Consider the following 23,212-nt stretch of genomic DNA (forward strand, 5'->3'; position numbering starts at 1 on the left):
TTACAAAATAAATAAGTAGTTTGTTGGATTGAATATGCAGACCGACTAGATGACTATAAAGGTTTTGGTGAGAGATCTTCCCTGTAGATTGTGTCAAGTCTGTAATGGTGACCCAGAGTCCTTGCTAAGCGTTGCTAAAGCGTTGTGTGTGTATTGCTGTCTGCTGGTGGTGAATGTGGTCAGTGGGAGTAAACTGTTGTGTTCTGTGAGGGAGGCTAACTCATGTTCTATGATGTTTATTGTTCAACACATAATGATAATAATAATATACTCCATTCGCTCAAATACAATAAAGCACTTTGTCTGCTTAGAATACTGTGCATTCCCATTATTTTCACCATCTGACTGTCTTGTGGGCTTTATTAATGAATGTTTCCTGTTTTTCCAGGTAGTGCCATTGAGAAGTCTATTTTTTTTCGGGAGAGGAAGTGTTAAGGCGGCCAAACACACACAGGACACCACTAAAACTATATGCTACTTAAAGGAGATTGAAAATAGAATCACAAATGACATACAACCTCTTCCAGCTCCGTCACAGGCGCATTCAATTACACAAACTAGTCCCTGCAAGCCCTTTAATTAAGTTTGCCCTGATGTATTTGATGAAAAATATTGCATCCTTTAGACTTTAGGGTGATGTTTAAAAGGTATATTATTTTTACATTATTACGGAAATGTCTCTACATTTTCGTTTATGAAAGGTGGGCTTTTATTTATTTAACTGGAGAGTAATCTTTTCGCGTAAAGTTAAATAAACATTGCAGTTCATTCAGTCTGAAATGGGTGTTACATTCCATCGGAAGTAATTTAAGCAGAGTTACCGAGGTGTTTTTGACCGCCATTCCGTTGTTTTTGGCCACATAAACGATGTATTATCTTACCAAATATTAGGCCTATTGGATTTCATTATGCTTTGGCCCTTTGATATGATTTTATTAATAAATTGTACTTATCAGTTGCGGCATTAATCTCATAGGATCAAATACAGGGACATGAGGAAACGAAATACACGTGCTAATGCTCACAAAATGGTTATAGTTTTTATTTGTATTTAGGAATGAAGTAAAATGTATTCCTTTGTTTTGTCAAAAGTTTTCTTAATTTATTTTTAAGATTTAGCCCAGGCTAATACAGTTTTGCTCACCTGCTACTGTAAATGTCTTGCCCCCAAAAGAAAAGAAAACATATCTCCAGTTAGTCATTGATCTAGGTAGGCTGGATCTGTGTAATTTCATTTAATATAGCTAATTGAATTGATTGTGATTAGAGTTGAGCCCAAATCCTGCATCACACACATGTAATCCTGCGTCCATACACAGGTAAACTGTCCCAGCGCGCGCTTCGCTCCAGTGTGGTTGAGTCAACCCCAGAGCAGCGGAGTGAACCTGAGTTGAAAGTCTGAGGTGAGATAAGACGCTGTGACAATTAACACCAGTAGTAACACGCTGTTCAGATAGCCAGCCATTAGAGGTATATATAGAGGCTATCATACACTCTAAGAAAAAAGGGGTTCACATAGGTTATTCGGCTGTCCCCATAGGATAACCCCTTTTGGTTCCACGTAAACCCTTTTTGGTTCCATGTAGAACTTTCTGTGGAAAGGGTTCTAACTGGAACCAAAAAGGATTCTTCACAGGGTTATCCTATGCTGACAGCCGAATAACCCTTTTAGGTTCTTGATAGGCCTATAACTTTTTTTGTAAGAGTGTAGGTATATTCCCTGCATAGCCCATTACCCCATTTAGAAAGACTGTAGGCTAGTTTTTACTAAATATTTTTTCTTAACGTTTTTTCGATTATCCTATTAGAGTCGGTATCCTCCTGCTTTTATGCCTACACAGTTCTTTCTTACGGATTCTGCTGTGAATTTAATTTGAATAGGCCGATTTCTGTCTTTGTTATATTATTATGGAAGCTATTGGTAATGTATGCTATGTGACCGTTTTGGTAGAGAGTATAGGCTAGCTAGCTAAGTAGACTAGTGAAAAATCACCTGGAAAAAGGAAATAGTGGTTGAGATTAGGTTTATGCACAGAGCCTTATGTTTCTCAATTGCCTCTGGCTGGCCTTGGTGTCGTTTCTGTTATTGATAGTGACGGGGTAGCATAGGGCAGGGATCATCAACTAGATTCAGCCGCAGGCCGATTTTTTGCTGAGTGGATGGTCGGGCATGAGCATAATTACAAATAATTTGTAAACTGCAAATAGACTACAAGAAGCCCAAACAGATATAATGTTTGACTAAAACATAACCATTTCAAACCTTGCTTGCATTTGTATACAATCACGTGTCTCTCTATTATGCGTGAGAATATTGGGAACAGATTTCTTACATTAAAATCACTTGGAGCTGATTTCCTGGTGTTTTTAGTCTTTTATGTCCAATAATGAAAAAATGAAGTGAAAAACAAAACGTTTATTTATTTTTTTGCTCAGTAAACTTAGGGGGCCAAATGAAACCACCTAAGGGCCAAATTCGGCATGCAGGGAACCCTGGCATAGGGGATCACTTCTGCGCATCATTTAGCTTCATGCAACAACATCTAATATACTGCCATGCACCTATGAGCAGTTCATTATAGACCCAAGATTGAAGCTTGAATAGTTTCGAATCCATCAACAGCTAATACACACTGCCGACTCAAACACGGCAATATTACAAATGTCAATGTGTTTAGGTATAAAACACTAAATAGCAAGAAACATGACTCCACGGAGGCCTTACACCAACTCGTTGCGGGCTCTATGAATCCCTTGCAAAATGCGCCTGTATCTCTCCCGTTCCACCTTAAATTTCATTTCTGATATCCCTGACATCCCCTTTAAGAGAGCGCGTCACACCCTTCTGTGGCCGGGAGGGGGCGCTCGTAGATTGTGTCATCGCATACTAGGGGCTGGGGAATAGCTGTGTGTCTTATTTCCGAGTGGAAGCCTAATTTTATCCTCACTGTTAAAAATGACATTTTTCATAGAATTAACACCCCGTCTACACTATAGGCGATATATTCTCACTCAACAAAACCAACAAATAGTCTAACTGCAGACAGAATCAAGTCCAAATCATTTCACCGTTAGGCAATTCGTTGTCCTTGCTGTTTTTTTTTGTTGAATTATACAATATTACATAATCAGTTAATTATCAGCCCACCAAGGCTCACAAAACATTATCTATCTAGGGGGGCAGGGTGCAGCACGCACGCAGAGAGACGCATCTTCTCCGTGTAGCCTTCTATGACCACTGCACCGAGCACAGCAGAACAGATCGCTCTCCCGCGGTAGAGAAATATTTTATTACTGCGTTATGTAAGCGTTGTTTACATCGCACAGAGAACGTGTAACAGCTGATATCCCGTTAAAGTGTTCTAATGTAATGACAAGTGTTTTCAAAACAAGAATCTAGGCCTGTTATAAATTCGTGACACATGCAGACATATTGTCAGGTTAAAATTATGCAACAATGCATTGTGTATTCAACTGTCACCCTTTCCTATGTGACAAAACTGGGCATGATAACGACTTGGTTTTTATCTTTTAAATGAATGAAAAAGATAGTCACATCCATGTTACACAGATATGAACATATTTCAGAATGTATACGTTTGAGTAGAATTGTATGAACTTTTATCAGCATTAACTGAATTAATTGCCCATGCCCGCCATGCAATTATCAGTGCAGTTTTATTATTTTCAATAGTTATTTCAGTCATCCATCCTTTTCCTAAACAATTCGTTTCTAATGTTTCATATAAAGGACTGACCACATTAGAGTCTTTTCTAAAACACAATTGCAGAATGTAACACCCCATATAGCATGGGAACTATATGACTACCGATGTAATATGAAACGAGGATTCTCTCTGAACTCTAAGTAAGCAAGTCTCAAATAATCTGCTCAAACAAACAATATGATGTGCAAATGAATCATTAACTTAGTCATGATATATCTGGTTTTGATATGGGTAATTATTCTGAAGCCATGTTCCCCCCTATTCTTATTGTTCTCAGTCTGCCATCCTTTCTTTCACATATTTATTTATACACCTTTATCTTACTGACCTGTCTGCTTATTCAATTAGGATTCATCAAATTATTTACCAATGCTATAATACTACCATATTATGATGATTTAGGCCTAAATCGCTGATATAGACTCACTCTCAGTATCCGATTTAGATTTAGTAGCATAATTGTCCCACTCTGAAAGCCTTTTTTTGTTTTGTTTCTCTTACAGAAGACAGGACTGATAATGGGGGGGAAATATAGCCAGTTATTCACCGACTGTTTCTGTTTTTTTTTTAAGATTGGTGGAGGTTGGTATTTTCATGTCAAATGAGGTTTGAGAGTTAAGTTTTAACAAAAAAAATTAACTGGCAACAGTTTCAAGTTGCCTTATATGTATTACATTTAAGTTTTTGTCATTTAGCAGAAGCTCTTATCCAGAGTGACTTACATTAGTGAGTGCATATTTTCCCCGTGGGAATCGAACCCACAACCCTTGCGTTGCAAGCGCCATTCGCTACCAACTGAGCCACATTGGACACAGCCTATATCACTTTGGTAACCAGCACATTAGCCTGCAGATCAAAGATATGCACATAGAACAATAACTGAATTGTAATAAACGGAAACTGTAATCCCTACACATCGTTTATAAACAGTTACAGCTACTGTGTGCATATGCATAGTCTACACGAAACCACAAGTAGCCTAAACTAGTCTGCTAAAGCGTAAGAATGTTGGTATCAAACTTTTGTTTTGTTAATGCTATTATAGAACTTGAGAACATTTAGTCGGCCTATATTGTGGATAGGCTTGCCTATTGAATCAGTAAAATATGTATTTATAAAATAAGCCAAATTCATTTAAATGACCAAGCCAGTAAAGGACTAATGAGGTAGTTGAGGTGAAGGCACTGCAACATTTCAAGGTGTCACCCAAGGTGCGTTTTCTTAATGAATCAGATTGTCTTATTTCAAAAATCATCTCAATGGACCGGCCTTTATTTCCTGATTGTACATCACATCCCTGACTGCTGATCGATTTGATATTTTACTGATCAATATTCCATTTATTTAATAGAATTTGGAAATAATTAGGCCTACATTTTGACTTAACTTTGAACGCGTCCTTAACACATTTTAAGACAATTAGATCATAAAATATGTCACTAAAGTTCAACACAACCTCCAAAAGGATCACGTTCTTCACTAGCTATTCCCTTAATTGACATCATAGGCTATATATTTTTTAACCTGATAATTGCTTGATTGGCTTCAGACACCTCTCACCATCATCCTGTTTCCGAACACATCAAAGAATAGCCTGTATAATTTGACATATGGGTGAGTATTATACAGTACCTTCACAAAAGGGCTTGACTTCTTTTCAGCAGGCTTAACCTGTATTATGAACCAGGGATATTTCGTTAGCCATATTGGATTCCAGCAAAAGCAAAGGTAGCTTCCTACATATTTTGAAGTTCCACATATTTGAAGTATTGGGCCTATAAACTGTTCGACTAGGTCCGTTGACGCTCCGTGTCCCCCGGCCGGATTACCCTCCAAACAAGCCCCAATCAAACCAAATCATTAACGGAGATCCACCGTGACATGCAGATCTTATCAAAACCGGAACGCCGTGAGGGTCAAGTCACGTGGTATTATAAGGATTCAATTCATTCATATAACTTTTTTTTTTTTTTTTTCTCTTATCCAGAGTGACTTACAGGAGCAATTAGGGTTAAGTGCCTTGCTCAAGGGCACATCGACAGATTTTTCACCTAGTCGGCTCGGGGATTAGAACCAGCGACCTTTCGGTTACTGGCACAATGCTCTTAACCACTAAGCTACCTGCCCTGTTTGATTTCGTGGAGCGTTAACGAGGTGGGTTGAATTTACGTTGCTTCACAACAGCTATAGGCATTGCGTTCCCTTAAGGGTTAAATATAATACTGAATCCCTTGCTTTTCCACTTTCTTCCAGACCCAAATACCCAATTTAAAGAAGTGGTCCAAAAGTTGGCTGAAACCTGAGTGGTAGGATATAGGAGAGCCAGACAGCCATGGGTCCTATTGTGCTTATTAAGAAATATAACTTTTAAAGTGAAAAAAAGGGAGCTTTTCCAATTAAAATGTATTTGACATACAGTATCAGCCTGCTGCACTAGTCCATATTTAGGCTGTAAGTGTTTGGCTTCTATGAATTATATCATCCCTCTTTTCTCACAAATCTGCTAGGCACAGAAATGACATTTTCATGTTTCTCCTTTTATTTCGTGTTCAATAGCCTACTGTTTTCCGTGGCACTCCTTTTCAGGCTTTACTGCATGCTCATTCCAAAGCTGATGACTTGACTTCAATTACTTTTCAGCTACTCAGTTATTAATTAAGAAAAAATTAAGATAGAAAGTATAGGCCTAATAAAATATAATTCATCTCAAAATGAAGGGACTGTGGCAAGGTTGTGTCCATGAATTGAACGTTGCTTTGGAAATGTTTCCTAATGATATGCCTAGGCTAGCCTATTTGTTGCTATGAATTAATGAATAACTATGAGCTAATAATTTGTTTGGCTATAGATCAATAGACTGTTTGTAGCTATATAGGCCTATTCGTTGGTACGTTCGTGGCATTCACCCAGCGCATACCGCGGAGCCTGATTCCGTGGTATGAGGGGCCAAAGGTCACCGCTGGACGAGATTGTTCCTAATAAATCCCCGCAGGCGGGCACGCGGACGCGGCCACAGCCTATCGGACAGACAATGGTGTTTATCAATGACGAGAATGTTCGTGTTTGAGCTGTCATTTTAGAATGCAGAATGGAGCGACATACTTTTTTTGTATTAGGCTATTTGTCAATTAAAATGTTTACGTTTTATCGTTATATGCAATGGAAGATAGTCAAAGTAAAACCGATGCATTAGGCTACACTGGTTCTGTGGATTCTGTTGGGAATATTGTCTGTAGCTGCTGTTGGCCTACATAACAATTTATAGAATAATATTCATGTATTGTAGCCTAGGCCTATACATCATTTATATTTCAAAGGTAATTGTGAACAAATATTCTGGACACATTTAACTTAGTTTATATTGAGCCTCAGATTTGCCTGTGTAAGAGGCTATAGGCCTATAGCCTATTAAGTAATCTGGCATAAGTGATTCCAAACATCACAGGGCAGTTTAGTGTGATTTGATGTAGGCCTATCTCTCTGTCCAATAGCCTAATGTTTTTCTGTAAATTCTATAGCCTATGTGTTACGATGGCTGTTTTTCATCAGTACATTTTAAATATCCCATTTAAACATTGACAATTGTTGCTGAGAGGACTATTTTTGGTAAATACAATTATTTAGCCTAAATAAATAAAATAGTTGATCGCAGCCCTGTTATATAGATTTCAGCTATAATCAATATAATCATGTTAGAGTCATCGGCCGTGGCGCTTCAAGAGAGGAGAAATACTCAAGAGAAATCACTATCATAATTTCAGCTGCTATAGTTGGACATTTAAGTCAGTTGTAGAACAGCTGTTCTGAAGCTATAGCTTAAAATAAGGATTAGAAATGGACTAGAGGAATTTAAACTATAAATTCAGGTAGACCAATTATTACTCGATGGAAAAATGTGGACCGTACGAGAATAATAGCCTATACCTTCAACAATTCTTCAATAATATGAATAATAATAGTAAATAATGAGAATGAAACAGGGACTACAATGCCTGTAAATTGGTATGGTAGGTTTTATCTTATGCCTGTTTGGGGTCGTTGTGAAATCAGTCCTTTAACCCCGAAGGAGGTCACTCGGGGCTCCGGTGTTAATCCGCTTCAGATGTATTCAGAAATGGGATTGTTCGGAGAGGATGCGAGGCAGACCTTTTTTCCACGGCTGTAACTTTCATAAGAAACACTTTTGCTGAAGGTCTGCTTATGAACTGATTAGGCTTATAGTTTATATTAGTAAAATGTTTGTAAATGATTAGCCTATGGGTGATCCTGTTATTGTATTGATTACCAATATAAATAGGCTACATGTAGCTGTATAAATACAAAGACCTGAAACATAATGATAAAAAAGTATCGAACATGAATGCAGGTATTTACTTAGGCTAATTAAGCCTAATTATACTTAAAGGCCCAGTGCAGTCAAAAACATGATTTTCCTCTGTTTTATATATATTTCCACACAATGAGGTTGGAATAATACTGTGGAATTGGGAAAATTATGATAATTTCCTTTTAGTGTAAGAGCTTTGAAAAGACACCTGAAATTTCAACCTGTTTTGGTGGGTTGAGTTCCAACCCTCTCTTTTTAGTTTTCCCCTCACCATTCAGACCACTCCCAGACAGTCCTAGCCAAATTCTTGCTTGACAAATTGCTCTTGCTACAGAGCTTTTTATGTTTACTTTTGACAATGTTGATTGAAAAACAATCACAGTAAGGTACTTATTTCTTACCCAGAAAATATTTTATATAGAGATTATAAGGGCTGCATTGGGCCTTTAACAAACAGTTGAATAAGGATTGCAATCAGTCTAAGCATATCCTCATAAATGGTAACTCATTTTTATTTACCCTTAACTATCTAAATACACCCTAGGCTATAGGCCCTTATGGGATCTCTCAGCGCCTGGATATAAGTATAGCCGAAGCTTTAAGAGATCAGTGCAGAATAGGCCTACAGTAGTTTTATGCGCAGAACTCCAATCCGGATTTTGTGCTGAATCATGAGGCTGACGTTTTGCATGGAGTTGTCTAGGCCTTTCCCGACATGTTCCTTGTCCTCCCAGCATAAGAAGCTTTAAAATCGCGCTGAGCTCCATGACCAGGCTCAAGCCCTCCGCCAGGCGGTTTTCCACTCGACCCACGAGCCCCTTATGCAGCCCCGCTCCCTCGCGATCAGGAAAAGCCTCTCGCCTCTCCCTGCAACCTGTCGATTATATTGCTGAAGGCTTGGGGTGCTTCTGAAACCAACATGATTTCCCAAATGTCTTTGGATCACGTCATTCTAACCAGACGAAAACAGGCGCCTTTGAAATATGCCCCAAATAAATTGGCTTCATGAACTCATTGGCTACAATATTCGAGCAAGCGTTCAGCTTCACGCTGGAGGTCTTTTGTGTCTTTTGACGCATGCATCCATGCATTGTTATATAATTTGAACCATGTTATGTAATTTGAACTACTTCTCATGACATTATTCGCTCCAATTTTGTTCGAGGCCTGTCTGTATTGGACTGAAATATCTCATTATAAAACCTTAATTGAAATCACATTAAGAGCTATGGTTATTTTCAACATAACTGTGAACAGGCTATATATTTAAAAATATTATGACTAAAGAAAACTCATATTACCTCCGCACGTTTATCTTTTAAAATGAGGCCTAGTTAATTTATAATGAGAGACTGTGTGTTTTAACATTTAATCTGAAAATGCAATAGGCCTATGTTCATTGAAAATGTTGCCATTTTATTCACAGTGCATCACAGGCAAAATTAGGAAAATAGTCAGCAACACTTCCAGTATGCCCTAATAGTCAGCAACACTTCCAGTATGCCCTAGTAGTCAACAACACTTCCAGTATGCCCTAGTAGTCAACAACACTTCCAGTATGCCCTAATAGTCAACAACACTTCCAGTATGCCCTAGTAGTCAACAACACTTCCAGTATGCCCTATAGGCGTCTAGGCCTTCACCAGGGATTAACTGTAGAACACGTTATTCTATAGGCCTGTCATAAACCCATGAATGTATATTTATCAAACTTTCTCTGACTGAAATAAATATAGCTACACCGCGGTGGAGAGGTTAAGGTTTACCGCAGAAGGAGGTGGATGATCAGGCAACCATGTTTTCTGGATTGTGGACTGGGCTACGTGGGCCTCTGCATCTCTCTCTACCCCCCTCCTCTCTCTCTCTCTCAATTCAATTCAAATTCAAAGGGCTTTATTGGCATGGGAAGTGAAATAGATAATAAAAAAAAGAGAAATAAACAATCAGAAATGAACAGTAAACATTGCACTCACAAAATATGATGTCTATGTGAAGTGTTGTAACAATGTGCAAATAGTTAAAGTACAAACGGAAAATAAATAAACATAAATATGGGTTCTATTTACAATGGTGTTTGTTCTTCACTGGTTGCCCTTTTCTTGTTGCAACAGGTCACAAATCTTGATGATGTGATGGCACACTGTGGTATTTCACCTAATATATATGGGAGTTTATCAAAATTGGATTTGTTTTCAAATTGTTTGTGGGTGTCTCTCTCTGTCTCCGTCCCTCGCCACAGCAGAACCGTGTACAGTTTAGGCAGTCTCTCAGCTCTCACGGTCTCATATGTTTCTCGAACTTCAAATTTAGGATAGGCTTAAAACAAAATTCTCAGAAGCGGCTTTATATTACTTGATTCGAACATGCAACCTTTGGCACTAGAGGCAGACCCTTACCCATCCGCCATCCCCGTCCAAATCGCAATTTAGAAAGCTTACTTCAAGGTAACAGCGCTCACTGTTGCCCCTAGTGGCCAGTTTCCACGTCATCTCCTGATGTCCTCAGACATCGATGGACGTCGAATACTGATTTGTATGACGGGTGATCTTGCTGGGCAGTCCACAGCATCTCTCTGGCCTCAGATGAACAATCTGAAGCAACTCTGTGGAATCACACAATAATAATACTGTGTGCTGTAACATGCCACTGAGAACTTTAAGAATTGTATGCCACTATAAGCAAATATATACTCAATAACTCCTTTCTTTGATGTCAAACATAGCTGAAGTGAAATGTGAAATGTGAGTCAAGGGTTGATTTTTCAACAACTATGGTAATTCAAGTGAATAATGGGATTTAAATCAAATTAATGCAAAAGTCTCCAAAAGTCTGAATGAAGCGCGCTTCGATCTGGGACGCATTGTGTCCTGCACAATAAACTACAAACACATTTCCCCACCACTATATTTTCTAATAAAGATAAGATAGTTTTGTGCTTAAAGTTGAAATTGCATAAAAAATACTACATATTTACTTTCCTTTTCAGCTCTCGTTTACTCGCGACCACCTCATCCCTATATTGTTATTTATTTTGCTCTTTTGCACCCCAGTATCTCTATTTGCACATAATCTCTTGCACATCTAGCATTCCAGTGTTAATACTATTGTAATTATTCTGCACTATAGCCTATTTATTGCCTTACCTCCATAACTTGCTACATTTGCACACACTGTATATATATTTTATGTTGTATTGCTGACTTTATGTTTTTTACCCCATATGTAACTCTGTGTTGTTTTTATTGCACTACTTTGCTTTATCTTGGCCAGGTCGCAGTTGTAAATGAGAACCTGTTCTCAACTGGCTTACCTGGTTAAATAAAGGTGAAATAAATAAATAAATAAATTTACAGAAGAAAAAGCTTCAACTTAATGACAGAAAATTGCTGAAAAAATAAAACTTTCACCAATTTTTCAAAAAGGGTTAACATGAATTTATAGATTAGTTTATGTATAGACACGGACTTTGGAGAATTTCTTCAATTTTAGATTTGAATCACGAGTTGACTAAACATTAGAAAAGATTATGCCCATGTTTCGTCCTCTCTCTTCGCCTCCACTGCAGGGCTCTATGCAGGTTTCAGGCAGTCAGTCTCATATGGAAGTGAAGAGGAGATGTGCTGTTATGATCACACCTCTGTTATCATGGCTGCTAACTCTGCTGTTCTGCCAATGGAGACCAAACCAGCGTGTTTACAGAAGTCAGCTTTGTAAAACAGACGCCCGTCGGTTAAGTAAATAACCACCATTGTCAGTGAGACAATAAAAGCTATGGGTGTTTCACTTATACGGTCTTTGAATTATACGGACTGAAGTGAAAACGTTTGTTCTGATTGAGGTTGAGTTGCTCTCGGTGAAATGATGGTTCGTGGTGTAGCGGTTTAGCATATACATTCGTCTGTTTCAACGGGGCTGGACGGTACAAATCCCCGGGTCTACGAGCTTTCGCTTATGGAGTAGGTTATATAGGTCACACACACGCACGCACGCACAAGCACACACACAGGCAACTCTCTATAGTACGTTTTTAAAAGACTAGCTCATTATAATATGAACATTTCAGTAATTTAGCAGACGCTCTTATCCAGAGCGACTTACAGTTAGTGAGTGCATACATTATTATTTTTATTTTTTCATACTGGCCCCCCATGGGAATCGAACCCACAACCCTGGCGTTGCAAACGCCATGCTCTACCAACTGAGCTACATCCCTGAACGAGAGTGTAATTCAAAAAGCATATCCCTCACCTCCAGAAGACTCTCCAAGCCGTTCAGTGAAATACCGTTGCAGGATTGAAATGCAGGGTAATGGGTCGCCTATATAGAGCTATGGATGTGAAGAGGATAATTGCGTTTTCACTGGTTTTCACCTCCATAGATATTAGGTGCACTCTCCTATAATGTGTAGGCTTTTTTAGAAGTTTAAGTACAGGTTACAACATCATCATGTGTGGCAGTGGTGAATTTGTATAGTGTCTAAGGCAGCAGTGCTATTTCTTTCTTGCTATAGCAACATAATTAGGTGGTTTCAATATCTATTCATTTCAAAAGAATTATACTTCTATGAATATAATTATTTAAATGATTGAACTAATACAATTCGTGGATGGAATTACCATTATTCAGTAGTTAGGTCATTTGATTCAGGCGTTGGTACAACACCCTGCATAGCCAAATCAGTTGTGGATTTCTGCTGTACATGGTCAGCTAGGGCCTAGTGCTTCAAGATCACATAGTCCTACTTTGGTCTGGCTGCATTTACCTATTGAAAAGAATGAACTAGGCCTAATATATGTGTTGAAAGTAAGCCCTATTATTATTCCATGAAGATTATTGGTAATTTGGACGATTAAGTGCACAAAATACATATCGTAACTTGGCCAACGGATAGGCTATGTGATTTCTGGTCTTCATGGTGTGTAGGATCAGGCATTATCAGACTGCATGGGATGGGTTAACACCGGCAGCATTTGCCTATTGATTACAGCCATTGTGGATGGGTCCAAAGTGATATATGCTCGTGTAACCCGAACTCTCACGGAAATCTCCCATTGATTTAAATGCAGGATTTTACTAGAAGGTCGAGATACTAAATGTGTGTCCATTTTTTTATGGGAAAGGAAAGCTAAGAAGTGCAGCAGCCATTCTTTTATATCAAAAGTTTGTTTTAACGATGCGTAATTGACACAATTGTTTCCCACAAGTGACCAATGAAAACTAGCCTATATATAGATTAAATTGTATTTTACTGAAGCTAGTAACTTGTGTGTGTGTTTTCTATTGGCCCTATAAAACTTAAAATCTAAATCATTAGCCTAATTAATTCAATTTTCTATTTGTTCATTAATTCATATAAGTATTTTGAGTTATGTGATTTTGAATAGTCTTTTCAATTACCGTTTGAGAGGAAATTAATGACAGGCAACAATCTTTTTTTAATTTTATTTTTGTACAGTTGAGAGATTTAATAAAAGCTACTGACAGCTTTGATCGGTCTTTTGTATTTAATTGTCTGATAGCTCAGGGCGTTGTGCTGACCCTGATTCAGGCTGTGTCCTTCAGCGTTACTCATATAACTTGGTTTTCTAAACAAGGACAGCAGGGAGAATACTGTATTGAGTGCCTTGGATGCAATAACTGCCCACGCAGCGATGGCGCAAGATTTAGAATAGTCAACCCCTTTTGTAAATTGCTTGAGTTTTTTCTTAATCCAACTAGTGGTTTAACTCATTTAATTCCTCTCTGCCTATCTCCTGTTATTCTATAGAAGTTACAGTCTATTGTTTCGCAATCCGCACTGGAATTGATCTCCAATAGTCGTCTGTTGCAGCCTACTGGCTAACCTCCACCCGTAGGCTACCGCGGGGCCTCCAGGCAGACAGGCCTGGCCTAGGTTAGACAGCCCTCTACCCCGGGGTCCACCCATCAACCTCCTGGTTTACCATACCATAAAATCCCATTAATCAAAACCGCAACAGAGAAACAAACATGGCGGAGGAGATGTTGTCGGCTGTGAATGGGTACTATGCACTACGAGTCGATCATATATTCGTGTGGATATCAATTGTGAAACCCTTCGTACGGCCTTAATGGCACTCATAGGCCCACATGAGTGCTACAGGTTTGTGTCTAGAAGTGTGTGTACTAGACTGTTGTATTGACTTGGCCTATATGTTCACTAGGCCAATATGTCAATAATTACGTAGAAGTAGGCCTATAGTGTGTATCAAGCATGGCAGTGTAATATCTCTGTGGGTCATAGTTACATTTCAGTAACCCAATGGATAGTAAAAGTGTTCCCTTGCACCAATAGATCCTAATCCAAAATACGCACTGATTTACACATTTGTCCACAGAACCAATGCTCTGCCAACATGGTATCCTCTTGGTGACGTTTCAGTCTATATAGGCATACAGTGTAATATCAAGATGAATGAAGTGTGTTATTGTTCAACTCACAACAAAGAGAATGCAGCGTCACTCACACTCAGATGTCTTTAATGAGTAATTCATAACTCGGAAGAAAGGGAAAGTGCTTCAGAAATCCAACATTCAAGTTTTTCATTTCGAGTGCTTTATCCTAAACAACAATGATATACAAAAACCCAGTAATTCACAAAAATAAATATTCCGTTTTTTATATAAACAACCAGTGACTTCAAATTTCATGTCAAAACCCTGACCTCAATCAAGTATTGTATCAAAAAGCTAAGATAAGGATTGGAGCTGAGAGGAAAAGCGAGAGGGAGAACGAGAAAGAGGGAGAAAGAGCCCTGTGCCTCGAGCTGCGACACCATGCAATTGTTTACATTGATAGCGTCACTGTCAGAGCTCTTTTAGTCTTCCCTAAACGCCTCTACCACCATCTCCTTGCCCGGGTGATGTTCTCTGTGATCGGCGTGAGAATTGGCGAGTACCTACAAAGGGACGTGTGTGTGTACCCTCTCTGAACGCTGCGCTGTATATCCCTTCTCTGGCCCAGTACACTTTGACACGGGATTACGTGGTGGAAGCTTCCCTCGTGCAACATATGATCCCCCTCCCTCCCCTCCCCCTAACTCCCTCTAGGTTGGAGAGAGATTACGTCATTTTCAAATGGAGAATAAAATGGCTGTGTTTAGTTTGGAGGCAAATTTGCCATTGTTAAATGCTTCTCTACCTTCGCTACAAGGGAAGTGCGCACTATGGTATGGGAAGCCTACAGGCTTGGGGTGGTAGAGGTGCATGTCACACACAGATCAATCTATTCAAACTCTGAGCATTGGGTGAAACGGCGCGTTTTTCCCTCTTAACTACAATCACCAATCGAATGTCTTTGTTGCTGATGTTGATGTGAGAATCCTGACATCATCAGGCATGTTGTTTGTGGTTATCTGTCAGGCTGGCTCGGCCTCTCATTGTCACAGGGAGAAAAACGAACTCTTAGCCACAACTTCACCAAATCAACATTTTTTTAGGTGCAACTTCAGTTAAATGTGACAGAATTTTCTTCTTATTTTTTGGTCTATTCTGAGTGTATTAATTAGCAACATCAGGATGTTTAAAATAAGGGTCAATGAAAAAAGTTTGACATATAGGCCTACATTCATCGCGCGTCCATTTTTAAAGGCTAGATTTATACATGTTTATGTGGCAAAATTAGACAATATTATTCTGACTTGATTCATGTGAGAAAACAGCCTATAGACTATATCAGTTGAAGTGGGGACATGGAGAAGGCCATGGACTTTTGTGTAAAACAGAGTGCAATGCTATCATAACAAAGGGACACAACCAGCTTTGTGTTTGGGCCTACATTTTCGACTGACTGCAGGTATGTATGTATGTATTGTAATAATATGTATACTCTATTTTAATAATTTTGTATGGCTGGAGATTTTCCCAGGTCAATTCAGCACCGCGGGCTTCACAGCAGAATTTAACTGGTAATTATGCATTTACCCACTGGGCTAATAGCTAACTATTCCACAGCAACGTGCTGTGCTGGGCATTTTATTTATTCTTGCAGATACAAGGGTACAATAAACAACTGATAAACTGCTCTAGTACCATGTTGACCCAAATAGAAAATAATCCAACCTCATGTGTAGGCTGTGGATGGCCACAAATAACCAATTATACATTTATACATTTTAGGTGAAATATTTAAGTGGACATAAGCTAGCAGCCTACCTTATCTTACATGTATATTATTTTTACTTCTCTCATAATGTAGGCTATCCTACAATCGTCAAGCGGAAATGGGACCCTAGAGTGTGTCAAAGTGAAAAGCATGTAAGCCTACTACTTGTGCTTCCATGTGTTGTTTCTAAATTAAATTATATTAGGCTCGGTGTGTTGTATGACATCGTTTTGGTGTGTTTGGGTTTTTGTTTTAGTGTGACGCAAACCCCAAACTGGTATTACGACAGTGTCTTGGACAGGAGTGTAATTTTCACTGTTTTTCTCATTTTTTTCCGGCATGTTTTAATTGACAAATAAACGTGTAATATAAAGGAACATGTCCCACCAAAATGCCGTCTCTCTCTGTGTGATTGTCTGTACATAAGGCCTGCAGTGTTTTGGAGCCTATATGGGCGCTGGTGGCTGTCTGACTACAGCCAAACATAAGCTTACCAGGAAATACTCTCATAAATACAAACAACGCTGGAAACCAGATCACAAACACTCTGAAAAACTGCAAGCACCAGCCAGACCAGAGTAAGGGTCAATTCCCTCACAATTCTGCCTTATTCAATATAGCCTGTCCAAAGAACATTATGAATTTGGACTTGCTTGGATAAATTAATTGACATTTTAAATCGAATTCAAAAATAGTTATCTGAATTAGATAACATTTACCCAAACTCTGGCAAGCATAAAATTAGGGTTTCTGTAAGGTTTTAGAAATCCTATAGGGGAAAAAACAACCACAGCTCATAATAGGGCTAAGGTGACAGACAATAGTAGTAGCCCTAACCATGTTACCAACGGAAAACCCTGAATCTGTTGATTAAACCCAATTTTACCCAAATTAAAGCTGATGTCAGAAAAATACAGTAAAGAAGACCAACATATAGGAGTGCTGTGATTTTTATGGGAGGGAGTCTCCCCCTCTCTTTCTCTCACCACAAAGGGAGTAGGCCTACAGCACAACTAAATGTTTACTTCACTGAAACCCTGGGACAATCCAACCGCTCAGCGTCAGGGCGAAGAGAAAATAGATCCGAGAGGAAGTCATGTAAACACATTTTGCCAAACCGTGTAGCCTATTGCTTATGATAGATAGCTTATTTAGAGTTAGTTCGTCAGAATAAATCCATGAGGAGGGATCGCCCAATGGCATTGGTAGAGAGTCTCAAATATGGTCCGCGCGATATGGAGAATAGCAGTGTATAACTGATCTATAACTCCACAACGAGGAACGTTGTAAATCCACTACATAATATAAAGGATAAAATAAAAATAAAAACAACTGAAGGACGCAAGCCATTAGAGCCTCCCGTTCAGTTTAAGACTTAAGTTGTAGTCAAGGTAGGTTTCCATCCAGGTGTTTTTTATTTCTTTTGTTTTTGTCAAATAAAAAAACGTGAACATTTCCTGATTCTCTGAGCGGGTGGGGGAGGGACAGGCAGACCGCCAGGCTGCCACCGCCACACGGGGTGAGAGCGAGGAGGAGGCCGGGGTCCCCCCAGAGAGTTCAGAGAGTAAGCAGGGCTTAAATCCCCGTCTCTGCCCACTACCAGGGATGGAGGAGCGGGGAAATTCGCCATGAAGCTGAAAGGCCTCTTCAGAGGGGCTGCTACATTACTGAACGGGCGTTTTCGTTTACTCGCCCCTGTTAGGACCTCAGTATTTCCCTCACAAATCTCGGCTTTGCCCGCGGGACGAGAAGATAATGTCCTGTCAACTTTAGACACGTTCTGTTTCGGCTGCACCCTCGAAATTCCAGGCTTCTTCCCCAGCACCAGACTCCTGTCGTTTTTCCTGAACCCAGCTCCGTTTTTATACTCCCCCTCCTCAGGACAAGGGGTGTCTTGAGTGCTCCCGCATTCCTGCAAGCCGGAGGAGGACTTGGGAGCCCCAGCAGAACTTTCAATGGCTTTGGTCTCGTTGTTGAAACAGCCAGTAGCTTGTTTGATGTTGCCGCCGGGGTATTGGCCATTGTTGATATCCGCCTCATCTCCTTTGCATTGGAACCCGGAGGCCTGGCTGTAGTGTTCGTATTCATCATAGCTCTCCTCCACTTTGATTTTCACATTCTGAAGGTTGAAGGGGGGAGTCTTGACCGCCCTGCGGCGCTCAGGGAGGGGACCCGCGGCCACTGATAGCTCCTGCGGCTCGGTCTTAATGGTTTTGAGCAGAAAGGGCAGTTTCAGGTTGGGGCTGATTCTCACCTCTCTTTTTAGATTTGTCGCTAATGAAACCTTGTTGTTTGTAGGCTTGGGGTACTTTGTGTCTTTGTCATGGGCGCAGTGTGAGCTCAGGACTGGGAGGCATTTCTTTGCGTGTCCCGGTGTCCTGTGTGGAGGAACCGCTTTGATCCCGTTGGGATTAGGTGAGCAGCTCAGTGCATAAACTGTTCTGGACACAGGTTCGGTTGTCTTTATCCCTCGTTGGGACAGGACCTGGGTCTCAGGAACCTTCCTGTCTCTCCTCTTAGTGAAATAACTCCCCCGGTTGAAAGGCGAGCTGAACCTGGGTGCCTGTGCATCCTGCTTGGCCTCCCTGGCTGTAAAGTCATATTTCTGTTGTTTCCTCGGACTGGCATAGTCCACCTGGCTGGTTCCAAACTGGCCCACCGGTCTAGATGGCTGCTGCTGATGGCTGTAGTGGAAGGTAGGCTGCAGGAGAAAAGGTGCTTTAGTGTGGGAGAGAGTTCTACTGTTGGATAGAGTTCTAGAGTTCGACTGAGTTCTAGTGCTGGAGAGAGTAGTGGAGAGAGATTGAGCATTAGGCAGAGTTCTAGTGGTGATATTTTTGGTGGTGTTGAGAGAGGGGAACCGGGCCCTCCTGAAGCGGATAGACTGAACAGACACTTGGCTGGACACAGAGCTGCTGTCAGACTGAGATGAACTCTCCTCTTCAGAACTGACCTCAGAGCTCTCCAACGGGCTCTCCTCTTCATCCTCCTCATCAGAGGTCCCAGAGTTGCTGCTGGTGGATAAACTGGATCCGAAGTCGGAGTCGTTGTTGAGCCGCTCTGAGTAACAACTGGACTCTGTGTCACTGCTGTAGCTCTCCGGGAAACCCCCCACATGTTGATGCGGGTGACGATGATGGTGAGCTCGGTGGTCGAGGTAAAACTCGTGTCCAATGTGAAAATGGCTCAGAGTTGTACCGCTGTGGTTGTAGTGTGTTTTGGGCTTTCTGCAGCACTTGTTGGGCTGCACGAGGAGCACCGGGTGGTGTATGTGAGAATACGTGTGTGAGTGTGTGTGTCTGCTCCTGCTCCATGACTGCCTCGCGCCGCTGCTGCCCCTATCCCTGCCGCCGCCCCCCTCGCGCCTCCTCTTCCTTTTGTGAAGTAGGTCGCCGGCTGCAGAGAGCCTGGACTGAGCAGCAATGGCGGACTGAAACAACACCGGCTGCCTGCTCACCACACTCCGGAAAAACGAATGTCCCTGGCTAAACGCGACGCAATTGCCCGGTATTTCAGTGGTTTCATAGTTTTTAAAGGGTTTACATGATGATTTGGTGACAGAGGAGTAATCCTGACCGAGGGATTTATTGTAAATTTGAGGTAGATTGGAGTCGGGGCGGGAGGTTGGTTGTTCTCTCTTGCCGGCTTTGTTTTTGAGGGACAGAGTCTGTGGAACGCTGTGCAAACTTAACCAAACTTTCTCCCTCCATAACCCGGCAGGGTGCGTGTCTGCGTGGAGCTTGCCTTCCCCCACACCCTCCGGTAAACTGACCTTCTTTGCTTTTCTTTTGTTGGATTTTAACACGCGCTCGGTTTTGCAGGAGAAATAAAGCGCCTCCACGTCCTCCCGTGATATCAGAGTACATTTAGCCGCGTGGAAAGCAATAGAATTTATTGCTTTGAGCTTTCTCAGCTCCTCCAAATCACAGTGGTGTTTTTTTACGTTCAGGTGATCCATGCGTTTGTGCACGGTAGTTCGGGGAATATTTTTCAGCAGGTCGGTGAAGACCTGGGAGAGGGCAAACATTTGTTTTCCTTTTATCAGCAGGTATCCCAGGCTCACTCCCTGCATTTCCTCAAACCCAAACTTCAGGTCTCCCATGTTGCTTTTCATTCTCTATTGTAATAATCTCAGCATTTAGCTCGGTCAATTGTATACATGCAGCCACGAAAAGAAAGGAATAAACTCCCTGTTTAGAGCTCAAGGCATTCTGACGCGCCGGCCGCTGCTTATGCGTCCTAGTAGCCTACCTCCACGCTGCGTCATGGACAGGCAAACTTTGAGATGCAGAGTTAAATGGAGTGGTATCGGATGGGTTCACAGCATCAGTCCCCGGGCCCTGCCCCGGACCAGGCATGGTGGAGGAATGCGAGGGATTACCGCCAGGCCGGCTGCTGGCTGTCTGCTATCCCCTGTCTCTCCTCCTCTCCAGCTCACTCCCTCTGACCGGCACCACGACAGGAAGGTGTACACCACTGCCACAACGAGAGGATAAAAAGAGAGAGGGGTAGGGAGAGAGCTACACAGAGAGAGGGAGGGAGAGAGAGAGGGGGGTGGGAGGGAGGGATGGAAGGAGAGAGAGAGAGAGAGAGAGAGAGAGAGAGAGAGAGAGAGAGAGAGAGAGAGAGAGAGAGAGAGAGAGAATAAGAGCCTAAATGCAGCTGCTCTCCTGGATTCGGGGTTAGCCACAAATAAAATGACAGAGGGGAAGTGCACGAGCCCGGAGACACCTTCATCAATTAATGCCCTCAGACTCGAAGCTTATTGGACGCCGCTGACAGGTGATGCAATAAAAATGGATATTCCACCCCCTGACCTCCCCCTCTCAAACCCCCCGTTGATTACCATACCATTGTACCCCCACCTCCGTTTGTTAAATATGCTAAATAATGCCGCTATGAAAAGTTCATATTTCAATATTGTTTTTTAAGAGATTAAGTGGTATAGCTGAAGTTGCTGAAACGGGCAAGTCGTCTCCTATATCCTGCTAGTGGGCTATTTATGGATTTATGCCTATAGCGCTGTCAGTCAAACAACGTGGGATTATTGAGAGCACAAATATTATTTCAAATAAATATAGGCCAATAGATGTCATATGATTCCCAAACCATACATGGTTGAATTCAGGCGTGTTTGAATTCAGACGTCTGTCAATCTGGCTAACCCCCTTGCTAATGCTATTGTGAACATTTGTTGTAACCTTCTTTCAAATGGACTCAGACAAAGAGATTTACATTTTTCACCTGAGTAGAACGCAGTTTGAACTCCCAAATTATGTCGGGGTACTCGAGGAAATTATTCTTTGGCATGAGCTTTTTTAGTTCTGTCGTGAATTTCGAGGTTGAAAGGAGAGCTCATTCTAACGTCGATTTGGCCAAACCGTTACGCATAGCGACACATATATGCGTGGGCGGCTTTATTATTTCAGAATTAATACAAACATAGGCCTACGTACACAATTGTGTTATATTTGATTAGTTTTCGATACCATTCTACATTTTGTTAAATGCATTTAGGTTGCAAACTTGGTGAATGGTCAATGTGTGTCTGTGTGTGCCCTCCTTTTATATTTGATATTTATTAAGGATCCCCATTCCTGGGGTCCAAACAAGATTAAGGCAATTGCATCAACAACAACAAAAACATTACATCATACAACACATTATTACACTACTACTCTACCACTACATATATACACTTCAAAATGTATAATACATCTATATCACAACATTACAATGCACGTGTGTGTAGAGTGCGTGTGTTAGAATGTGTGTGGGTATGTGTGTGTGTATCTCTTCACAGTTGGCGTTGTTCCATACGGTGTAGTTTTATTTTCTCGGGCTTGGAGAGACATTGGGGGCAGCGTGCATTGTCATTCACCTCGGTATTAATGGTCAGTCTTTCTCGCGGTCCCATTCCAAACCGACAGATATGCTATTTCTATCCCGGCCACCAAGTCTGCTGTTCCCCGGTCCACCACGATAAAAACACGAGCAACGTGACGGGCGCTTAGTCTGGGAAAAGCTCTTGCTTTCACTTGCTGTAAAAGTGCACGCTCAGAGTTGCCTCTTCTGCAAACTTGATAATAATTAATATCAGGTTTATTATAGGCCTATTGCACATAGGCATATCAGTATGCATTTTGGTAAAATACACACACACACACACACACACACACACCTGTTTAAGGCTCTATTATGCACATGCATATGTTGATAATGGGTTGATATTCTGAGAGCAGAGCCGGGTGAGGGTGAGAGGAGAAATGTGACACTGTGCCATATCATCACTAACTGCGCCCTCCTCCTAATGTAAAGAGGCCTGTAATGGATTGTTAATTGTTGTTGTAGTTGTTGTTGTTGTTGTTGTTGTTGTTTGTGTTCGTGTGAGACAACAAGCATGCGTGTGAGACAACAAGCATGCATAGGAGATATATATGATCATCCATGATCCAGGCTCTGTCGCAGCCGGCCGCGACCGGGAGACTCATGGGCGGCGCACAATTGGCCCAGCGTTGTCCAGGGTAGGGGAGGAATGGCGGCAGGGATGTAGCTCAGTTGATAGAGCATGGCGTTTTGCAACGCCAGGGTTGTGGGTTCGATTCCACGGGGGCCAGTATAAAAAATATGTATTCACTAACTGTAAGTCGCTCTGGATAAGAGCGTCTGCTAAATGACTAAAATGTAAATGTAAAAATGTAAATGATGACGGTTTAACCTGTACAAGTATATCTCCCTTGGTTATATGCTGATTTCGGTACATTTACGGTATAGGCTTCGCTGCCGAGCTGCAGCTCTCTGTGACCCCGCAGATGATCAGGAGAAAGCACCGGCAATGGCGCTATACCGACGGGTTGAATTGTGAACTGAACGAAAAGAGAACATGCAAATCATGGGAACTGTTTCTGACGCACATGGTCGTGGGTTAGAATAGCCATAGTGAGGCCTAACCCTCGAAATCTCTCCACATAGGGTATAGGCTATATAATCTTTGTCTATAAATACTTGACCAAGATGCAGAGGATTGGGATGAGA

The 23,212-nt window shown here is 41.2% G+C and overlaps 1 protein-coding gene across 1 annotated transcript; it reads right to left on the reverse strand.

Moving 5' to 3' along the window:
- Positions 1-14,536: 14,536 nt before the first annotated feature.
- skida1 (SKI/DACH domain containing 1) lies at positions 14,537-20,726 on the reverse strand. Its single transcript, XM_041861665.2, has one exon. The coding sequence runs from the start codon at positions 20,289-20,291 to the stop codon at positions 17,610-17,612; it is 2,682 nt and encodes an 893-aa protein (XP_041717599.2). The 5' UTR covers positions 20,292-20,726; the 3' UTR covers positions 14,537-17,609.
- Between the last annotated feature and the right edge of the window lie 2,486 nt (positions 20,727-23,212).

This window comes from Coregonus clupeaformis, chromosome 34 (genome assembly GCF_020615455.1).
Source record: "Coregonus clupeaformis isolate EN_2021a chromosome 34, ASM2061545v1, whole genome shotgun sequence".
NCBI lineage: Eukaryota > Metazoa > Chordata > Actinopteri > Salmoniformes > Salmonidae > Coregonus > Coregonus clupeaformis.